This window comes from Rhodamnia argentea, chromosome 1 (genome assembly GCF_020921035.1).
Source record: "Rhodamnia argentea isolate NSW1041297 chromosome 1, ASM2092103v1, whole genome shotgun sequence".
NCBI classification, from domain to species: domain Eukaryota; kingdom Viridiplantae; phylum Streptophyta; class Magnoliopsida; order Myrtales; family Myrtaceae; genus Rhodamnia; species Rhodamnia argentea.
This window is the reverse complement of record NC_063150.1, coordinates 6,576,894-6,594,443: the sequence shown is the minus strand read 5'-3', so window position 1 is coordinate 6,594,443 and position 17,550 is coordinate 6,576,894. Positions and strand designations below refer to the sequence as shown.

The 17,550-nt window shown below is 36.5% G+C and overlaps 1 protein-coding gene across 1 annotated transcript; it reads left to right on the top strand.

The window, feature by feature from the left end:
* The first annotated feature begins 15,746 nt into the window (after nucleotides 1–15,746).
* On the top strand, nucleotides 15,747–17,550 carry LOC115750176 (pectinesterase-like). Its single transcript, XM_030687360.1, has 4 exons — nucleotides 15,747–15,806; nucleotides 16,254–16,346; nucleotides 17,071–17,138; nucleotides 17,364–17,550. Exons 1-4 carry the CDS (start codon nucleotides 15,747–15,749, stop codon nucleotides 17,548–17,550), a joined length of 408 nt encoding a protein of 135 aa, XP_030543220.1.

The window sequence follows — 17,550 nt, the reverse complement described above, 5'->3', positions numbered from 1 at the left end:
GATAGCGAGAGAGAGAGAGAGAGAGAGAGAGAGAGAGAGGAGCGACCCATCAAATCCATTAATTAATCAAAATGCTGGGTCGAGTTTCGGGTACAAAAAGAAAATAAATAATATAACAGGAGAATCGATTATATATTTTTCGTAAAAAAAAAATATTACGAGGAATTATTATGCTAAGTGAAATTGTCGCCATAAAACAAAACAGGTCCAAAAAATAAAAATAAAACGGATAGTAATTGTACATGTAAAACAGAATTTCTCACAACTTACCTCACAAATTCGCAACCCGGACGGAAATTGAAGAGAAGACTCCGGGGAAATTTTGGGAGGGAACTCCAATTGCCATGATTGGATCGTATCGTATTTTTCCAACCAAAAAAAAAAAATAAAAGGGGGAGGGAAATTCGACTATTTGAAACATTCTAAAATTTTGTCGAACGAGATTGCATATCTCGAGCAAAAACTCTTGAACGAATCGAAAAAAATAACAGTTTTTGGCGGATCAAAATAGTAGAAGGATTTTAGTTTGTTTACGCTTGGCCCTCCACTATTATTTTTTTTTTTTTGCATTTTTATTTATTTATGAAATTCCGATCTTTTTACTTTAACTCGACTCGCAACAAAGGCTTGACATTTTCCACTCGGATTGATTCCGATCAATCACGCTATGCGACGTGGTAAAAGGGAGTGTACGATAATATCTTGCTTTCTTGCTAAAGCATCGAGGTTTAGTCAGCACCTCCTAAAGACTTATTAAAGTTCTATTGAGAAAAAAAAAAAAAAGAATCAATTAGTTATTTCTTTTTGTTTTGGGAAAAGGGGCCACAAAAAAAACAGAAAAGGAAAAAGGTTAAGCAAGTGGAAGCCCTTTAGTCGATAGGATCCAAAGTGGCAATTAGCATAGAGGAGCCTTGACCAACCAAAAAATTAAAAAAGAAAATTACCATGGAGTCGTTTAAGTTACTATGGAGTAAAAACGAAATTTAACTCTCACCCAACCCGCCCAAATTCGATCGACTTTATTGTAGAAAGGAATTCTAAAAAATTTTCAAGTTACAGACGGAGTTGAATAAGGAACTCTAGGCCCGATGCAATACCCGACCCACGCGGGCCCGTCGGAACGATTCTTTGGGGCTATTCAAGATTCCCGAGTTTTTGTGGTCATATAATCTTTGGTACATAGTCGAGATAAGAGATTGTTTGTCTAGTGAGGGACCGGCCTGCTGTGAAGGCATGGCGAAAGATTTTGCTATGACAAGATATCTCTTGATACCTTCTAGTCGATGACTGGCTTAGCACAATTCGAAAGCATCAATCTTTAGTTTTCTCCGTTTTGGTTTTTTGGAGCACCCGACCGCCGACGCTTTTTTTTGCTGTTGTTGCCCTTTCAGTTTCTGAGAAACATAAAATAGGGACGTTAGGAAATTTGTCAGCATCTCAGAGGTTTTGTTTCGCCGTTCATGTCACTCCCACGGCTTTAAAGTCCTAATAAAAGCGAAAGTGAAATCGAAAGCCGACACTGAATGCTCCAATTAAACCTTCAAGGCTCTACTTAAAAAAATAAAAAATAAAAAGTTATTGTTTTAGCTCATGATTGCCGATCCCAAAGTCGAGATTTTATGTCCGGATGCGTTGTGCCCCGATCTCTGCTTCCGACAGTTTTCATTGACAACACATGTCCAACACCCGACAATCGATACGGAGAAATGAACATTGTCAGTTCTGTTTTTATGCATATGCCACTTCCGCGAAATTATCCAACCGGTCCTAGACTTAAAGGTACGTTTATCAATCCAATCCTAAAATTTTTCAATTCTGCTAATTTAGTGTTAAACCTTTGCACGAAATTTCAATAGAGTTCTTACGGTCAATCTACATCGAAAATAGCCGATGTGGCGGTACATCAGTGGTTTTCGGCGAGAATTTATCGGAAAAACTATTTTGGCATTTCACACAAAATCTTGGAGAGCAATTTGACAAAATTAAAAAGTTTGAAGCTCAATTGATATCATTTCATTAGGTGTAGAAACTGGTTGGACAATTTCCCGCCCGTATGCTTGTGCGCCAAGTAGTGAATGCTCAAACCGATTACTCGAGCGCAGGTGAAAATTGAGTGAGAAAGCAGCCTTTATCATAGGTTTAACATTGACCCGTAATTTTCAGATTTATATTACTATCACCTTCTCTAAAGGTACGCTAAAGCAATTAACTCTCTTTATGGATTGAGGGGAGCAAAAAGATAAGTGGAACTTACATAGGAGAAAGCTTGTTTGGCACCTTCCTGTCCATTTCCGATCAAGTTCAAGGATTGAAGATAAGAAAAGAATCGACTTATTTCCCAAGTCGCCGAGTGCACTAAGTTTCTGATTTTATGCTTTAAAAGCAAGGAATTCGACTTTACAATTGAGACAATGATCCTCCTAGACTTTTTGGTCTCGGTCTCAGTCTTGGTCGTCTCGTAAATACACCGGAATTGTGGGAAACCTCGTGGTAACTACTAATTTATCTTTGGGGGTAGAGCATGGAAATTAGCATCGGAGAAGACTAGGGTACGTTCTTCTTACGTTCTTCCACTCGTAGCATTAGGGCCCAAGTATGTTAGCGAAAGGGCACCCTCAATACGTAGGATTACATCTCCAAAGATCGGATCAAAGTTTGGGCTTTCTGATGACCTAAACAGAGACAAGTCGATCCCTGTAAGAATCATGGATGATCTTATCAAAGGCAAGTCATTTATGTAGTGAATCTGGCGATGAATTACCCTCTTTAATCACGATTTACACCCCCATAGAGATTGTTTTACACGAATGGCGCTTTGAATATGTCGTTTCTCGAGACGTGGGATCATGAATTTTCCTCGCAAAGACCTTCATCATTACACGGGAACTCACGTTAATGGACCCGAAAATGTTAGTGTCAGAGTTAGTGGTGGAGAAAGGTCAATAGGGACGTTAGTCGGGGTGAGCCGTTGGGGCGGCCAGTTTCATTGACCGAGTTACACAACGAAAGGCTCAAATTAAAATGAAGTTTCCTTTCCTGCCTTTTCTCTTCCTTTTATTTTCGTTTTCTTGGTTGGTTGGTTGGTGGACTCTTGGGCTTCCACGCGTTAGTTGACTCGGTCTCTTTAAGCCTAGTCTTTAGAAACTGGCGAAATTGGCTTTGGAAGGAAGATTTAATTATGAGAAAGGTCAGTCTAATTAGGAGACGCAGCAAGCCCGAATTTCTTTTTCTTTTATGGGGGGGTTAGTGATCGCGTGGTGTCCGGGCCGGCTTTGGCGTGCTTCCGCCGATCTGCTTACCCAAGGCGATTCAAAGACGTGATCCCCCGCGTCGGACTACCTCAACCATAGCAATGCGACCGATCTACAAGCTGTAAACTATGGGAAAGGGGGAAAAAGAAGTAGAAGAACAAAGCATTAGCTCTTTTGTTTGCTGACGTGGCCATGCTATCTAGAGCCTAAAACTTGCGGAAGTCTTTGGCGACTTATGTGAAAGAGTTCGAATGGCCGAGGATTACTTGTCGAGATATGTTATCGATTTGTTTACTATAGTTAGGTTCCGTTCTTTGTTAATGTAATGGAGAAGAATTAGAAGCTTTTGCTTCAATGTGATTGGTTTGAATAGTATTGAAGAATAAGGCTTGTGCTTATAGCCTCCCCTGGCATCTTCCTTTATTCTGTCTATGTTCGATGTTACCCCGAATCCGACTAATCTTTTTAATTGTATGTTGACTTGGCGGACACACGGATCCAATCTAGCGTCTGTAGAGGGTCGTGTGACCCTCTGCATGCAATGACAGATGGTCGCTCAACCCTTTGCGTAGTAGGGTGCTGACCTGGTCATTACTAACCACCGAATAATTTTTCCTGTCGAAGACGGCGTCATGTCCATGTCAGGTGTCCACCATGATAGTGTTTGGTGGGAAAATTATCCGGATTCTTGTCGAAGAGCAATCACAAAAGAAAAATTAAAAGATCGGTGCTTTCGGTAATTCAAAGGTGCTGTCTCCAACCCTAGTGCATTCAATCAGATTTACTACACCTATTGTTACCATATAAAGATTTTAGAGGTTATCGAATGAGATCTATTGGTCTAGGATGAAATGATCACACCAGAACCGAATCGGGGACTCACAGAAAATGCCCCGGTCGAGTTTTGCTGAATTTAGCTAAAAAGCATGCATCCTTTCTCCACTAATTAAAAAAGAGATCTGAAATATGGTCCTAAAGAGCATATACTTTGTGCTTTTGATTCGAGACCAATTCAGTAATGAACATAACTCGATTCTTCGAAACTAAGGAAGGCTTTACTAACTTCCAGGACATCGACTGTCTGTCGATCTCAACAACTATTTAAAAAAAAAAAAAAACCTAAAGTGTGTACCTGGTCAAAACTCGACTCCCCCAATTCTAGATTCTGACACCTCATTTCCTGAAACATCATTATTGACCAATGATGTTTTCGAACTATAGAAAATCAGCACGAGCATCACTCCAATATGATAGGTTATAAAAAAAAAAAATCTATCCACAAAAAAAATAAAATAAAGATAATAATCGACATTGTCCTATTCAATTGAAGAATTCAACTAGAGATATTTATGACTTTGATCAACATTTATCTGGAACGATGGAGACTAATGATGACATATGCACATGCTTTCCCTTTGATTACCGAGTCTTTCGCTTCTTCCTTCGATCCTAAGGAATTGATGTTGCGCCATGCTTAGAAGAAATCACTGTTTTAGAGGATTCCTGCTTTCTACAATGATTTGTAATCATTCCAACAGTGGAAGCTCTTTCCCCGGTTCTTTCTAGGGCATACATTAAGATAACATACGCATGGAATTGACCTGATTAGAGAGCATAATAACAAAGTTTGAACCGCTTATTATTAATTTTAATTTCTCCCAAAATATAAATGAACCACCAAATCATCAATTTGATCTCATCGCCATGTTCGTCACGTCTCACTTACCACCTGAAAACGACGGTTACGGAAGTGGGGGAACCTGCCGGGTCTTCACCTTCTTAAACGTGAAATCAAGGTAGAAGCATCATTAAGAATTGACAAGGTGTTACGTGATGGTCACGAGGTAAAATCTAGCAGCTCGACTTCGGGCCTGAGCACCACTCATTTTTTCAATCGTCTGTGACAGGACCAAAGTGAACCGAAGATCTATGGAGTTCAATTCACTTCAAAGAAAAGTGCGGAAATTAGGTTCACAAACCGAACCGAACTGGACCGTATTATGATAAGCCGAGACAAGTGGCTTGATAAGGGATTGCAATCGCTGATTGGGTAGTAGGGTTCGGCCGAGATTAGGAATTGCAATTGATGTTAAAGCAGAGATGTGGAGTAGTCGAGAAAGCCGAGATAGAATTGGACATCACATGCATTGAAAATATTTAATTGAGGATACAAATGGGGTCTGGAAAGACTTAAATTCAGGATCTCTTGCTCCGATATCGGGTAAGATTTTGTGGGACTATCATCAACTTCTAACATCTTAAGCTGTTAGATAAATGCGTAATTTAATATTAAATTATTCTACGATGATGCTTATTAATAATTGGAAGTGAGGCTTCTGCACTCCTTCCACGAGGGGAACCAATTGTTTTAGAATGAAAACATTGTCTTTTCCGTTGTTGTTCTACCATATTCTCTTGTCATGGTGTTGGTATGTGAACTTTAGGCGTCTATATTCCCTTCCACAACAGAAAAAACTGCAATGTTATTGTCGTTCTTTTTTTTCCTTTTTCAATTTTCTGGAATGAGAAGATGGTTGATGAGTATAAAGTGATTAGCTCAATCTAGGAGTAATCGGTTCCCGGTCCGGTTCGGTCCGGTTCCTCTTAAGAATCAGGAACCGAACCGGTGGTCCCGATTCCCATTTTCTGGAACCGGGGACCGGACCCAAGGGCCAGGAATCGGTAACATGACAAAAAAATGAAATAGAACAACGTTAAAGTCAACATATGATCGAGCCAAAAAAATGGAATCGTGCATGTTTCCTCCCATGTTAGGCTTTTGGACTAGGAGTTCGAAGTAAACATAATGGCAACCCAGAGAAACATATGCAAGATAATTCTAGAGAAGAAATATTCAAGCATAAAAACTACTAATGTCTGATTCCTGCTTCAGCCAACTATATACCGGCAGCTTAATTTCTCTTGGTAAGAGTCTAAGGGCCTTTGCTCCATTGATTCTATCCCACCTTGGACTCAATAGATTGAAGACCTCATCAAGCAGGAAACTTTAGGTTTACTTTTAAAAATTAAAAAAAAAATCAACCAGTCCGGTTTTATGCCCCTAGAGCCGGGAACCGAACCGCCCCCCTACCGGTTCCAATTTTAAGAACTGCAAACCAGACCGCCGTCCTCTAGAACCGAGAACCGGATCACCGGTTTCGGTCCAGTCGATACGATTTGCTCACCCATAGCTCAATCACCAGTAAATAGGCAAGTTCACATATCTCTAGTCACAAGATTCATTGTTCTAATCTTTTCTTGGCAATTTGTTATTAATTCCTGGCTATTTTGAGCCGTCTCGCAAAATTTTGATGTTCAATTTCTTATTATGTATTGTGATTAGCATGGGCCAACTTTTGATATTGTGAAATTGAATTTCATGAAATTCTTAGTTGAAACTAAACTTCAATATGAGTATAAAACAAAATTTAAAATACCTAAATTTTGAACCTAGAATAATTTCTTCGGATGCATTTAGTAGCCTAAATTCCAAATTAAATTCATGATTCCTTGGTACAAGTCTAAACTATCTCAATAATGAAAATATTTGACCGTGTAAAAAAAGTGGGCCTCAATAACAAAAATGTTAACAGACAAAAAATAGAAAAAAAAATTATCAAAAAAGTCATAAACCTACAACAATTGTGCGGATTTAGTCCTAATTTTCTTTTGTCAATTCACTCCTAAGCATTTTTCATTTGTGCAAGTTCAATCCTAAACCTTTTGTATTTGTGCCAATTTAGTTCATCCGATCAATTTTGGCTAAAAATCAATGATATTGTGCTGCTAACACTAACAATGCAAATTTTACTAATTTTTTAATAATTTATTTTATTTTTTTATTTTCCCTTTTCTTTATTTTCTTTCTTCCATGTCTTCTTCTTCCTTCTCTCGCCGCTCGATGATCGGCTAGAGGCGAGGGCCGGCAACTCGCCCGCCTCGAGAGAAGCTGGCCCTTCGACCACTAGCAAGGGTGAGATTCGCCTAAGGCTAACTCGCTAGTTTGGTTGGTGTCTATGGATTACCCTTTTTCGGCTCATATATAAAAGCCATCCATGAGTTTGCTGCTAAACGAAGACGGGAAGGGATAGCCGATGGGGGCAAAAAGATCGATTCGATTTTTTCGCTCATCTCGAAAAGCGAGTAAGGTTGATAGAGACCTTTTCCTAGTGAGAAAATTGGGAACTACGATCACGAGGTTGAGAGAATTCAAGGGATTAGGCTCTCAGGTCTGTGGTCAAGTTGCTGGACATTAGAGATCGGCAAGAGGAAGAAGAAGCTAGGGGAAAAAAGAAAAAGAAAAAATAAAAAACTATGAAAATAATCTAAAGTATTGTTAAAAATCGCAACGTCAATAGATTGGCATAATTGCAATAGATTTGGACTTTTTTTTGCAATTCTCCCCAAAATTAGTTTATATATATTTAAGGGGCTAATTACCGTAAGAAAAAGCGATTAATATATATATACACACACACATATGCGTACAAATATTACAAAATAAATTATATCCTCAATTAATTAAAAGAAACGTTTACTGTTGGAAAATACCACTAAAGGATGTAGACGATAACAAAACTTAAATTAAAAAGTATTTTTCATGAAATTTTGACGTAGATTTTTGGAGAGAATTAATGGATATAAAACATGATCCAAGTGCAACTTCGAATTTAGAACTCCATGGATTGAAGAAACATCGACCAAAGTTAGAGAGCCCAAAAGGGCCAAAAAATAGATAATGAGCATTCTTGAAGACGTTTTTGACTGTGTCTCTTTTGTAATTAAGCTTATAACATACCCATTGAGTATTTTTCCTAAGAGTTAGCAACAAGGACAAACTCATTTATAAACACACGAGAAAAGTGGTTGTACTTAGAGTGAAGACATTTGTCCAGGTGAGAGACAAATTGTACAACGAATTCTTTGCAAATACTTTGTTGTTTATAGTTTTGGTGGAGAACAAACTGTGCAATGCGAACATTGTCTGAGAACTATTAGTGGGAAACTGATGGTTTCTTAGGATGTGTTTGTTTCACGAAAAATCAAAGATTTGAAAAATATTTTTCAAAAAATAAACGCTTGTATCACTCATAAAAATGAATGAATGCAAAATATTTTCATTACCGTGAGAATAGTTAGGCATAAAGTGATATCGATAATGAAAATATTTTCTGTTGGCTAATTTTTCTAAAAGATACAAGCGTTTGTTTTTTGAAAAATATTTTTTAAATCTTTAATTTTTCATGAAACAAACATACCCTATTCTATAACGGAGCGTAGAAGGAAGTCGAGTTATGCGTAGTAGCAAATTCTACACTTGCAACAAGACGGTATTTTCACTCTTGACGTGACTGTGTTTGTGGGCAAAGCCAAGTATTTTATTAAGGGCTTCATCTTTTCTCTTTAATTTGTTTTTAGGTTGAAAGATACACTAGCAGAATATTAAGTGCAAAGATGCAGCAGAATATTTACTATAGATATGCAGTATTATTTAGTGCAAAGATGTAGCACATTTAGGCTGCGCATGGTAATCATTCCGTTCCGGAAAACCGATTCCGATTAAAATGAATTTTTCTGATTCCGTTCTCGAATGAGTTTTAGAGAATCAGAACGCGTTTGATAACTGCCCAAAATTTCTGTTCCTAGAATAAAAACGCATTTGATAATTGCACAAAATTTCTGTTTCAAAAAACTGTTTCTCTTCTTAATTTTTGTCATTTAAATCAAATAACTATGTAATTACTTTGTAAAATTTCATTTAAATTGAAGACTAATTTTCAATGCACACTAAAATAATTTAAAATACATTATTTTTTTAGCATGTCATAAATGAAACACAAATTTTAATACATTACGTTTGAAGTTCGATTGAAACATGGGAAAGTTCCCCTATTAAGAACTCATTTTTTCTTTAAATGTTGCGTTATCCAAAATACATACAAACATAACAACCGAATAATCAAATTATTCACCGACAAAAAAAAAAAAAAAAAAATTATCCTCCTTGATACGAAGTACAAGTTCTTCACTATCATTTGGCAGCTTCTATCCTAAATCCAAGTGAGTGTTTTAGCTTCACTTTTACGTGCAAATGTTTATATTTTGTAATGCACGACTACGAGTATATACATTATCATCCACATGATGGATGCCATCATCTTCTGTGACATTTTTTTGCAGAAAAGTGAAATCTAGGAAATTTAGGCCCAAATTTATGAAAATGAGGTCAAACTAGCCTAACATACGCTTATTCTATTTTTAGGGATTTTCTAAATTTTTGGTGATTTTTTAAAAAAAATTTCAAATTTTTTTTTATATTTTATATTTTATATTTTATTTTTATTAGGTTGAGAAAAAAGTGACGAGAGAACCGAAAGGGAAAAGTGAGAGATGTGAGACTTCATTTTGTTTTGTGATTCTCAAAAGTGATTCTTTTTCCGGAACCAACTTTTTTTTTTTTCGGATTTTGTTTTAAAACTGATTCTGATTCTCTAAAACCGATTCTAGGAATAGAATCAGAATCAAATTTATTTACGTTACCAAACGCGATTCTCATCCTTTTTTGTTCTCGGAATCGGAATCAGAGAATGAGAATGAGAATGATTACCATGCAGGCCCTTAGCTCAAAAGAGAGAGAGAGAGAGAGAGAGGCCGTGATGGTATTTTGATTGTTCTCAATATTTTTGTGCCCCGATCTTGTGAGAAAATTATTAATTATATTCCTACTTTCTTAAAGAGCAGTGGATTTGTAGCCCAAGTTTGTGAGTAGTGGATTTGTAGCACAAGTTTGCGTGATTGCCGGTACGATTTATTTGCTTGAATTATTTTTTTGAAATTCGTGCACGATTCCTAACAGACTAGACTAGTGGAATTCAGCTTAATGGGGTTGGAGTTACATGATTAGTTTGTGTTTCATTACAAAACAAAATCATCCCCTTTTGGTTGCTTATTTTGACCTACCAATTTGAATTTCTCGATCAATTGTTTCTCAGTATTCGTTAACCATTTAAATGTACATAATGAATTATCCAAGGTGTGTAATTTGATCTTTTTGTTATTGAGGCATTTTCCCTTTTTCCTTAATGGTGTTTCTTCCTCTTAAAATATCCAAGTAGTTCTATTAATATATCCATCAAACTTTAACAAAATTCATTTTTTAATGTTATCATTTACTTTTCTCCATATTATTTATCTTTTCGTTTTTTTCACAACTCAATGGTAAAAGAAGAGATTTCCTAAAAGAGATGAGATCAGTTATATTTTTAACCCTTAAAAGTAACGTGCATGATATGCAAATGGAAGATACAACTGAAGGTTAACGGCTTTAAAAATATGAGATTTCAGGGGATAATGTGTAACGTTTGAACAAGTTTAGGAACAAACATGTACTACCCAAAATGCAGCGGAGTTTGGCATAATTTTTCCAAAATTTATTGAAGCTCTTGTGAACAAGCGGTCACTCGATAGTATGAGCTAGACATTAAATTTTCATTTGACTTGTCAATTACTGCTTGAGGTTGGAGGGAAGTCCTTTATTTGGAGTCAATCAAAGGGGAAGTCTTCATGGAATAACCATACGGCCCACCAACTTCAAGCCCGAAATTCAGTCAGGTCCAGCAAAAATGAAGCGAGGAAGCAATGGCCTGCGCTTGGACTTGGGCTTAGGGGTCGAAGATTAGCTACTTTGTCCGTAATCCATTGGCAGTCTCTATCAATGCAACCTCATGTTCAAAATGATCATGTGCGTTCAAGTTTTGATTCGAAAATCAGTTGGTACGCATGACAGAAGAATGATACTTAGGGGTGATTGGTTCCAAAGTGAGCTGGTTTCCACCCTGGAACGGGGAACTGGATTAGAAAGGTTGATTCTCAATTTGTGGAATCGGGAATTGGCTCACCAGGTCCTAAAATTGGATTATACAAAACAAGTTGGTCCGGTCTGATTCTCAAGTGGGTCCAAGAACCGGCGGTGATATCTTCTTCTATTTTTCCTACAATTCCCTGCAAGTATTGCAGTCTATGTGCAAGCTATTGTGCATCCCTTGCAGGGGAGATTGCCAGCACCAGAAGACTACTTTAGAAAAAGAAAGAAATCACGTTGAAACAGAATTTGACTGTGTAATTGAGGCAGTCTGCACCTCTCCTAGTTGAAGTTGAAATCAGAACTTAAGTAAAGCTCCGAAATAGATCTGGTAGATCTGGTCTTCACCATTTATGTGTTTATAATTCAACCGTAAGCTGTCAAAGGATGGAGGAGACTTCCTACATGAAGTCATTGAAAATTGAAGGTCTCAAAGCAACATAAAAATCTCTTTATCTCTCTAAGACTGAGAACGCGTGAGACTGAGATTGTGCTAGAATGAGCAACTAGGGTTTGAGAGCGGGCACTTACAGTTTTATGATAATAATAATAAAAACTATCGGTCCTCACTTGGAATTAGGAAGTGGACCAATTATCACCGGTTTCCAAATTTTTGAAACCCAAAACCGGACCTGTTCCAACGGAAACTGCCACGTTCGATCCGGTCCCAAGTGCTTACCCCTAGATACTTCGTCTGTTGAACGTGGTTGACCTCCCCTCCATGCCATCGCCTCCTTCGCATATGATATGGTCAGACCTTTTTCATTATCGCTCCTTTGATTTCTACATACCAAAGGGCAATGTCTAGTTACCAATAGGAATTGGAGGCTACCGGCTAGTAGTGAAAGGACTTCATTGCAAACTAGCTAAAAATGCACATGCGTATTGTAGGCATGTGGGCAAAAATAGAAAACGAAGTACAAAGAAGTGGAAGTGTAATTTGGATTACTTTAGGTACTGAATTTAAAATTTCGTGAGATTGGGAATACGCAATTTAGATTTATAAACGAGATTTACGGAGGTTGCCTTTTTAAATGATCATCTCGTCCATTGCATAATAATACGTGATCATGGTTCATCTTTCTTATGCCAATCATAGACAACATTGAGAACATTTCAGCCTAAATTTGATGTTCAAAGTAATCTTTGGTTTGTTTTGTACTATATATAAGCGGATAGAGGGTCAAGACACAGCACAACAGCTCTTTGATCAATTAAAAAAGAGCAATGCGTTGGCTTAGATGGCAAGCGACTTTGCTCTTCTTCTCGTCATCTTGGGCTCAAGTCTTGTTTGGGGTCTATCAGGAGCACAATATGGAGGCAACAATCTGTTTATAAGAAAGGATGAAGTCAATAATTTTAGGTCACTGAGGTGGACGCCATTTCTTTCGCATCATTTTGTTTTCTTTTGTGGCAAGAAAGGAGCCATTGTTCAGAGTTGCACAACAAGTATGTGTTGGAAAATAACATTAGAAATGGGATGAAATGGAATCTAACTTTGAGGCGTGATTATGCTTTCTTTGAGGATTTTTTTGCCTACAACATTGCTAATAGTTTGTGAAAAATATCCTCTAAGATACAACAAAGTCTCGGTAAGAATATCGGATAGCAATTCTGATAATTCTCTAGGATGTCTTAAGGGAAACAATTGGAAACAATAGATGTGTATCTTTTTGGGAAAAATGAAAATAGAATTAAAATTTTGAAAATGAACAGAGTCACTTAATATAAAATATATTGAAAAAAGACAACTTTTGATGTCACAAAAAATGTCATTCGAAGACAACTATTTGTGACTTGTCTTGATGTATTCTCTAAGCCTTTTTAGGGCTATACTGGGGATGCCATGACTTATCTTGATTTGTTTTATCCTCATATTTCGGATCCTTGGATGCGTACTTATTTCATTGATTGCAATTGGTAGGGTTAGTCTTCCCGACTTGCATGAAAGCCTAGATTCAGACTTACATAACCTGAAAGCCGCGCTGCGTGAAAACATAGTTAGGAAAATCACTCAATGTTAGGTACCAAAAGGATGCCAGTAGAAATATTGGCATAACCAAATCTCCGAACCCAAATTCTCTAGTTCCGCAGAACCGAACGATCTCTCCCAATCACTAAGTAAGGTATTCGGTCAACCTTACAAAAATGACTGATGGTGACTCCATTTGCATGTACATATTTGCACATGTTACTTGACCACACTAAGATCAACCCCGATCGATAATTGAATCTCTTGTCACGATTTGATATGGGCTGGGGAGGACCTGCGTTAAGCTCCCATGTCTTCGACAAAAGAGGCTTGGGAATCCATTAGCCTGGTTTTTGGGGATCGCATTGCGACAAAGGGTTGTGCCTAAATGAAACCCCAACCTTTTTTTTTTAAAAAAATTTCAGTTTATTTTATTCTATTTAAATTTTTTTCCTAGAAATCAATGTGGATGTCCATGTGGCCAGAATTTTATAAAAAATATGCCACGTCGGATAATAAATTTAAACATAAAATTCACGTATCTCATTTGGTCGAACTTTTTCTGATTTGGCACTTAAGTGTTCGTTTTTCTGCGATTTTGATACTTAACTGATTGTTTTGAAAGTTTTGGCACTAAAGTGAGTGCTATATACAAGCTTTGGTACTTATAGTGTATTTAAGCCTTGTTTTATCATATTGTCTTGTCATGGTGTCGGTATCTGAACTTTAGCTGTTTATATTCCCTTCCAGAACACAAAAAGTGAAATGTTATTGTCGTTTCCTTTATTTTTATTTTTTTTCCTTTTTCAGTTTTGATGAGAAGATGGTTGATGAGTTTCTAAAGTGATTAGCTCAATCATCGGTAAATTAGCAAGTCCACCATGCGTTTCTCTAGTCTCAGTACTCATTGTTATAATCTTTTCTTGGCAATTTGTTATTAATTCCCGTCTGTTTTGAGCCGTCTCGCAAAATGTCTATGTTCAATTCCTTATTATGTATTGTGATTAGTATGGGCCAGCTTTTGATATTGTGAAATTGAATCTTCACGAAATTCGTAGTTGAAACTAAATTTCCATACGAGTCTAAATTGTCTAAAGTAATTCCTTGATGCGAATTTTAGAAACCTAAACTTTAAACCTTAGAATAATTTCTTCGCATGAATTTTAGTAGCCTAAATTCCAAATTAAATTCAAAATCCCTTTGTACGAGTTTAAACTATCTCAATAATGAAAATCTTCGACCACGCGAACAAAACGGGCCTCACTAACAAAAAGGTTAATTGACAAAAAATAGCTACTAATTATATATATTAGGGGGCTAATGAACCTAAGAAAAAGCGATTAGTATATATATTTACAAAAATTATAAAAATAAATTATATCCTCAATTAATCAAAAGAGATGTTTAATGTTGGAAAATACCGCTAAAGCATTTTGACCATAACAAAACTTAAATCAAAGATTCATTTAAAGGATTTTTCATGGAACTTTGCTGTAGATTTTTTCAAAGAACTAGACCGATATAAAACATGATCCAAATGCAACTTCGAATTTAGAACTCTATAAATTGGGGAAAAATCGGCCAAAAGGTAGAGAGCCCAAAAGGGACAAAAGGAGATATTGAGCATTCTTGAAGACCCTTTTTACTCAGTCTCTTTTGTAAGCTTGTAACATACCCATTTAAGTGCTTTTCCTAATAGTTAGCAACAATGACAACGTCATTTGTAAACACACCAAATAAGTGGTTGTACTTAGGTTCCATATTCTTCGCGAAAAGCAATTTCTAGGAAAATGTTTTTCGAACTTTTCCGGTAAGGTCACTCCTTTTGTTATAATTAATATTTCTATTTATTTTCGGAGTTAAAAATTCTTTTTTCTTATATTTCGTAATTTTTTCTATTTGATTTTTTATTGTCCTGGTTTTATCAGCCAGATCTTTCTTTCTTTCTTTTTTCTGTCAATGAATAATCTATCAAATCCATAAATCGAATTTGAATGAACGATTCATCAATCATTCCATTAATGATGCTTATTTTGATATCAAATGAAATATTCAAATTATTTTTCATGGAATGACTATTCATCTATTGTATTTTCACGTGAAGAGGGGCAAGAAAGTTCTTTGGAAAAATGGTGGTTCAATTCGATGTTGTTTTCGCCCAAAAAAAATTCGATGTTGTATAAAGGAAAATTAGAATACAGGGGGGGGCTAAGTAAATCAATTGATAGGTTTGGTGATCCTATTGAAAAAACCAATGTTAGTGAAGATCCGGTTATAAACGACACGGATAAAATAATTCATAGTTGGAGTGAAGTACTAGTTACAGTAATGCTAAAATAAGCTAGTCTAGGAAAATATTTTCTACCTATAGAAAAAAACCCATTTAAAAGTAGGGAAAATATTTTTCTCTTTTTGAGAAGAGGAAAAAAATTTCCTCATCTTCCCTTCCTCCTCTCTTTCATACTTCCTTTCTTTATAATTTATTTTTCACTTTCTTTCATTTTTATTTATTTTCTAAAAATTCAATTTTTTATTTTTTTACTTTTCTTCTTTCTTTTTATTTTTTTATATTTTTTTCTCCTCCTTCCTCCACCCACCGCTTCTTCCTCCTTCCTCCGTCGTCAACAGACCTTGTTGACGGCCGACCACTCGGCGATCGACCATGACGAGGGCCGAGGAGCTCAAGGCTCGGCTGGTCCCGGCGATCTCGGGCTTGCTTGAGGCCAGCAAGCCAAAATCAGAAGGAAAAAGAAAAAGAAAAAGAAAAAGATAAATAATTAAAAATATGATTTTTTAAAGAAAATAAAAAAAGAAAAGAAAAAACATAAAAATAAAAAATTATTAAAAGGAGTTCATAACGGAAAATCAAATTCGATTTTCTTGATCTTTTTCATTATTTAGCCAAACGCCGAGAAACATTGTCATTTTCCTGGAAAATAACTGTCCGGAAAATTATCTTCCAAAAACCTCGCATTATCTGCGAAACATACGAAACCTTGGGGTGAAGGCATTTGTCTATGTGAGAGACAAAGAGTGCAATGAATTTCTCTGTAAATACTTGGAGTTGTCTATAGTTTTGATTTGAGAACCTACTATGCCATGTGTACAATGTCTGCGAGCGACTATTGGGGAACCAATGGTTTCTTAGTCTATAACGTGTTTACTGTAGAAGGAAGTCGAGTTCTGCGCAGCAGCAAACTCTTCAATTTACAAGACGGTATTTGCCACTCTTGGCGTGACTAGTGGAATTGAGCTTACTGGGGTTGGATCTACGAAATTAGTTTGTGTTTTTATTAAAGAACGGCATCGCCCCCTTTTGATTGCTTATTTTGACCTAACAGTTGCTTGATGAACCGTTTCTCAATATTTGTTAACCATTTAAAAGTACGTAATGAATATCCAATGTGTGTAATTTGATCTTTTCGTTATTGAGGCATTTTCCCATTTTACTTAATGGTGTTTCTTTCTCTTAAAATATGTAAGTAGTCTATTAATATATCCATCAAACTTTAACCAAATTTATTTTTTAATGTTATTATTTATTTTTCTCCATTTTCTTTATTTTTTTTACTTTTTCACAACTCAATGATAAAAGAGAGATTTCCTTAGAATGATGAGCCAGTTGCACTTTTAACTTTTAAAAGTAACGTGCATTCCATATGCTAATTTTCATGTGAAGTCTTTTGAACAAGCTTATCTTATATACTATGAAGTATTAAAGTGAATGCTTGGAGTGAATATTGGAAAAAAAAATTGTGCCTAAAACTTGTCATCCTTTTCAAGTTCTTCTTCCTCCCTTATTAAGAATTGTGTGGTGCCTGATTGATTGTCATTGTGGTTTCGCTAATCAGGTCAGGACAATAGTCGAGAGAGACTAGCAGATTAGCAATAGAGCACTTCAAGGCAAGAGAGAGGGGTTCCCGGCATGGAGCCGATTGTTGGAGACACCGATAGACGCCACAAACTTTGATCTTGTGGTGGCACAGGACAACTCCGGCAATTTCACGTCCATCAACAATGCCGTGGCTGCGGCTACAAACAACAGCCAGACCAGGTTTGTAATTTTTTGTACTTTATCTCAGTTTATTAAAAAGAATTAAATTTAAATATCAAGAAATATGCTATGGTATTTCTCTCGTTACTTTTTTTCACTTTCCTTTAACTGGCAACTTGGAAAATGAGTTTCTATTAAACTCTTTGTTGTGATGTTAGATTTTAATTACGTTCAAATTATAAAAACTTGTCCTTCCTTGTTTACCAAATTTCTTGTTTTCTACAGGTTCGTGATCTACATCAAACAGGGAGTGTATTTCGAGTATGTCATGGTGGACAGCACGAAGACCAACCTCATGTTCATAGGCGACGGGGTCGAGAAGACATGGATCAGGGGCAACCGGAACACCATCGACGGATGGGAGACTTTCAACTCTGCCACCATAAGTGAGTTCTTGAATCTCAATTTCTGA

What these genes read in the sequence shown, in the direction of transcription:
- LOC115750176 (XM_030687360.1), top strand. Translation starts at nt 15,747, where the DNA reads ATGACGAGGGCCGAGGAGCTCAAGGCTCGGCTGGTCCCGGCGATCTCG. An exon ending in CGATCTCGGGCTTGCTTGAG is followed by an intron (nt 15,807 to 16,253) that starts GCCAGCAAGCCA and finishes TGTTTACTGTAG; the next exon opens with AAGGAAGTCGAGTTCTGCGC. An exon ending in ACAAACAACAGCCAGACCAG is followed by an intron (nt 17,139 to 17,363) that starts GTTTGTAATTTT and finishes TGTTTTCTACAG; the next exon opens with GTTCGTGATCTACATCAAAC.